Source organism: Oncorhynchus masou, chromosome 24, assembly GCF_036934945.1.
Source record: "Oncorhynchus masou masou isolate Uvic2021 chromosome 24, UVic_Omas_1.1, whole genome shotgun sequence".
In the NCBI taxonomy this organism is placed as follows: domain Eukaryota; kingdom Metazoa; phylum Chordata; class Actinopteri; order Salmoniformes; family Salmonidae; genus Oncorhynchus; species Oncorhynchus masou.
Genome location: NC_088235.1, coordinates 12,797,941 through 12,802,440, shown reverse-complemented (window position 1 = coordinate 12,802,440; position 4,500 = coordinate 12,797,941). Strand labels below are relative to the sequence as shown.

General features: G+C 44.3%; 1 protein-coding gene and 1 long non-coding RNA gene across 2 annotated transcripts in view; one reads left to right on the top strand and one right to left on the bottom strand.

Annotated features, from left to right (window-relative positions):
• LOC135511849 (carbohydrate sulfotransferase 3-like) overlaps positions 1-1,956 on the top strand; it is a 20,306-nt gene extending 18,350 nt beyond the window's left edge. The window contains 3 exon segments of the mRNA XM_064933340.1: positions 1-87; positions 564-1,464; positions 1,466-1,956. The exon segment at positions 1-87 is cut by the window's left edge and continues 93 nt beyond it. Of these exon segments, the coding sequence (XP_064789412.1) occupies positions 1-87; positions 564-1,464; positions 1,466-1,642 (1,165 nt within the window). The 3' untranslated portion in view covers positions 1,643-1,956.
• On the bottom strand, positions 1,881-2,422 carry LOC135511850 (uncharacterized). Its single transcript, XR_010451327.1, has 3 exons — positions 2,366-2,422; positions 2,086-2,150; positions 1,881-1,947 (listed from the first exon to the last, which is right to left on the bottom strand). It is a non-coding gene; the product is annotated as an uncharacterized LOC135511850 (long non-coding RNA).
• Between the last annotated feature and the right edge of the window lie 2,078 nt (positions 2,423-4,500).

Below are 4,500 nucleotides of genomic sequence, written 5' to 3'. Positions count from 1 at the left end.
TAATGGCTCCTCCTTCTCTACCCTGAGCAAGCTGGACCCTGTCTTCACCCTCATGAAGAGACGCCTGGAGAACTACACCGAGCAGAGGTCTGTGTGTGTAGCATGATATACTATTTATCATACAGTAAGACAAGCAGTCTGGCCTTAATGGCTACATGTACTCCTAAATCTACACCCTGTACAGCCAGGAGAGGACTGGCCACCCCTCAGAGCCTGGCTCCTCTCTAGATTTCTTTCTAGGTTCCTGCCTTCCAGGGAGTTGTTCCTACTGTGCTTCTGTCTCTGCATTGCTTCTTCTCTGGGGTTTTTAGGCTGGGTGTCTGTAAAGCACCCAGCCTAAAGGCATTTATAAAATATATGTGATTGATTGACACTACATTACCTAACATATCATGTTTGATCTCAGTAAAGACATTCCTGAAGCTAGCATAGTGGTGTCCCCACTCCTGATCAGTATCTGTATGTGTGATGTCCAAGTGGTTGGGAATAATGTTTGTTTTTTCTAAATATCCGATCCGATTGACATTGGACAATAAAGTTTTGTATTTTCTGCTGTATTGTAGGTCAGAGGTCATAGGGTCAGCAGGAAACAGAAAGCACATCCTCCTATTGGCCACCACGCGGACAGGCTCCTCCTTCGTGGGCGAGTTCTTCAACCAGCAGGGTGACAACATGTTCTACCTGTTCGAGCCGCTGTGGCACGTGGAGAGGTCGCTGACATTAGAGAGCGGCGGGACCAACGCCACAGCCGCTGCCCGGGCCTACCGGGAAGTCCTCCAGGGGCTCTTCCTGTGTGACTTCACCCCTCTGGAGAGCTTTATTGACCCACTTCCTGAAGACCACGTCACCTCAGCCCTGTTCAGGAGAGAATCTAGCAGCTCTCTCTGTGAGGAGTCCGTCTGTAGCCCGTTCGTTAAGAAAGTCTTTGAACGCTACCATTGCCGGACCAGGAAGTGTGGTCCCCTCAACCTGACCATGGCGTCCGAGTCATGCCAGCAGAAGGAGCACAGGGCCATTAAATCCGTCCGGGTGCGCCAGCTGGAGACCCTGAGACCCCTCGCCGAGGACCCTCGTCTGGACATCAAGTTCATCCAGCTGGTGAGGGACCCCAGGGCGGTTCTGGCCTCCCGCATGGTGGCCTTCTCCGCCAAGTACAACAACTGGAAGAAGTGGGCGGTGGACGGAGACGTGCCCATTGACGACGACGAGGTGAGGAAGCTGAAAGGCAACTGCGACAACATCAGGATGTCTGCGGAGGTCGGCCTGAGGCAGCCGTCTTGGCTGAGGCGGAGGTACATGCTAGTACGGTACGAGGATATCGCTAGATTCCCTATGAGGAAGGCAGCGGAGATGTACATGTTCACCGGGATCCCGTTCACTCCTCAGGTGAAAGACTGGGTGTTAAAGAACACCCAGGCTTCCAATGAAGCGAGTGGAGTGTATTCAACACAGAAAAACTCCTCCAGAGCAAGTCGAGAAATGGAGGTTCAGCATACCGTACAAACTAGCCCAGGTGGTGCAGAGGGTCTGTGGACCCACGATGAAACTGTTTGGGTACAAGTTTGTGAACAGCGAGGCGATGCTGACGGACAAGTCTATCAGTTTGATCGAAGAAAAGATTTTCATACAAAACTTTTCATAGACATTTTACGGTAACTCTGAACTCTGCTCATCAGACAAAGTGGACCAACAGATATGATTATGAAGTGATAGTTGTGAGGATATTTATTGGGGACTGTACACGTATACAACAGAGTAATGTATAAGACACTTTATAGATACATATTCAATTATAACATGTTACACTCCAGGGTGTAGAAGGAAATACACATTTTTGTGTGTAATAAAAAGGAACGAATACAAAAACGAGTACTACCTTTTAACTTATTACAGGGACATTTAACAAAAGAAAACCCTTGGTACATGAGTACTGCATGGTAGAAACCCCTTGTTACATGAGTACTACATGGTAGAAAGTTAAAGTACTACCTTAGTTATATGAGTACTACATGGTAGAAATCCCTTGTTACATTAGTACTACATGGTAGAAATCCCTTGTTACATGAGTACTACATGGTAGAAAACCCTTGTTACATGAGTACTACATGGTAGAAATCCCTTGTTACATGAGTACTACATGGTAGAAAACCCTTGTTACATTAGTTAGAAAACATTTGTTTTATGATACTACATGGTAGAAAACACTTGTTTTATTACATGTAGTACTTGTTTTATACATGGTAGAAAACCTTGTTTTGTGAGTACTACATGGTAGAAAACACTTGTTACATGAGAACATTAGAAAACCCTTGTACTACTACATGGTAGAAAATCCTTGTTACATGAGTACTACATGGTAGAAAACCCTTGTTACATTAGTACTACATGGTAGAAAACATTTGTTTTATGAGTACTACATGGTAGAAAACACTTGTTTTATGAGTTACATAGAAAACACTTGTTTTATGAGTACTACATGGTAGAAAACATTTTTTTATGAGTACTACATGGTAGAAAACACTTGTTTTATGAGTACTACATGGTAGAAAACACTTGTTTTATGAGTACTACATGGTAGAAAACACTTGTTTTATGAGTACTACATGGTAGAAAACACTTGTTTTATGAGTACTACATGGTAGAAAACCCTTGTTTTATGAGTACTACATGGTAGAAAACACTTGTTTTATGAGTACTACATGGTAGAAAAGTTGTTTGTTATGTACCTTTGCCACCTTTTCACCCCAAGTAATTCAAGCCTTTTTAAATCTGGTTTTAGGGTGGCCAAGCTTCAGTCCTTGGAACAGTTTCCCTGTTGAAGTGTATTTTGGTTCTTCTGTCAAGCAAGTCACGGGTTAATAACAGTAGCTGATTTTGAACTGAGCTGTAGAGAAGGGAGTTAAATGAATGTCTTAGCTCTGTGTGTGTGGAAAGCAAAACAGTGGCAGGACATTCCAATGTTTTGGTCTTGTATGTTCTATAACATTGTATGTTCTATAGCATTTACCTATAAAGAAGGGATGTTCTTTCATGTTAATTTAATATATTATTTTATTTGTATTGAGATTGAGAGACTATGGCCATGGCTTTTGCACATGCTACATAGATGGATAGTTTTCTCCCCGCAAACTGATGGGACCCCTTACTTCCAGACCTGGGTTCAAATAGTATTCAAAATCTTCCATACGGTTTTAGCATTTGCTTTAGCCTGCCAGGGGTGCCATATGGGTGGGGTTTGCTGTTTTGATATGATTCTATTGGTTAATAACACCAGTTGAAGTATTTGAAATGATTTTGAATACTATTTGAACCCAGGTTTGCTTCATGCACACATTAGCTCGGTGAGTGAGTAGCTGTACATGCATGTTGCTGTTTTAGTTTTAATTGGCTGTTAGTGTTTCACGTTGTGGAAGTCGACGGTGAGCGTAGCGACTCATTCTGTAAAAACAGATGTCTTCGGTGGTCCTGTATGTACAGACATTCTGTGTCCCAAAAGGCACCCTGTTCCCCATAATGCACCATAGGGAATAGACACATACATTCCTCCTGCAGCTGGTTTGCAGAATTGTGTGAGGTTTATCAGCAGCTTTCTGTCCTTTGACACAAGTCTCCTGGCTGGTGATGATGGACAAGAAGAGGACCAGGGGACTAAAAGACTGGGTGTACGTTCCAAATGGCACCCTATTCCGTATATGGTGCACTATTTTTGACCACTGCCCCATTGGGATCTGGTCATAGGTAGTGCACAATGTAGGGAATAGGTTGCCCATTGGAAGGCGTTATGGTTTTTGTCTATATGTATGCCTTTGCCTTTTCTCATTCTGGTGTTAAGTTAAGTTTGCTTTTCATTTCAGTGGAATTCACTATTGTTGTATGTGGTTGTTTGGCCTTTTACTGTACAAGTAAATTGAATACTGACAAGTCTACTTTTGTTGTTTCCTTGTTTTGCTGTCAAATGTATTTTAAACTGTTAGGTGATATTTCTTCAAATATATGTTCTATGTGTAGGGTAGCATTGCTTATTCATATGGAAAATCTCAAACCGATTTGAAGCAAACTAGCCACGAACATCGGAGACATTCATTAAGCCCAGAGCAGGACTCTCCAACCCTGTTCCTGGCCAGAGCAGGACTCTCCAACCATGTTTCTGGCCAGAGCAGGACTCTCCAACCCTGTTCCTGTCCAGAGCAAGACTCTCCAACCCTGTTCCTGGCCAGAGCAGGACTCTCCAACCCTGTTCCTGGCCAGAGCAGGACTCTCCAACCCTGTTCCTGGCCAGAGCAGGACTCTCCAACCCTGTTCCTGGCCAGAGCAGGACTCTCCAACCCTGTTCCTGGCCAGAGCAGGACTCTCCAACCCTGTTCCTGGCCAGAGCAGGACTCTCCAACCCTGTTCCTGGCCAGAGCAGGACTCTCCAACCCTGTTCATGGCCAGTGCTTGGACTCTCTAACCGTGTTCCTCGCCAGAGCAGGACTCTCCAACCCTGTTCATGGCCAGTGC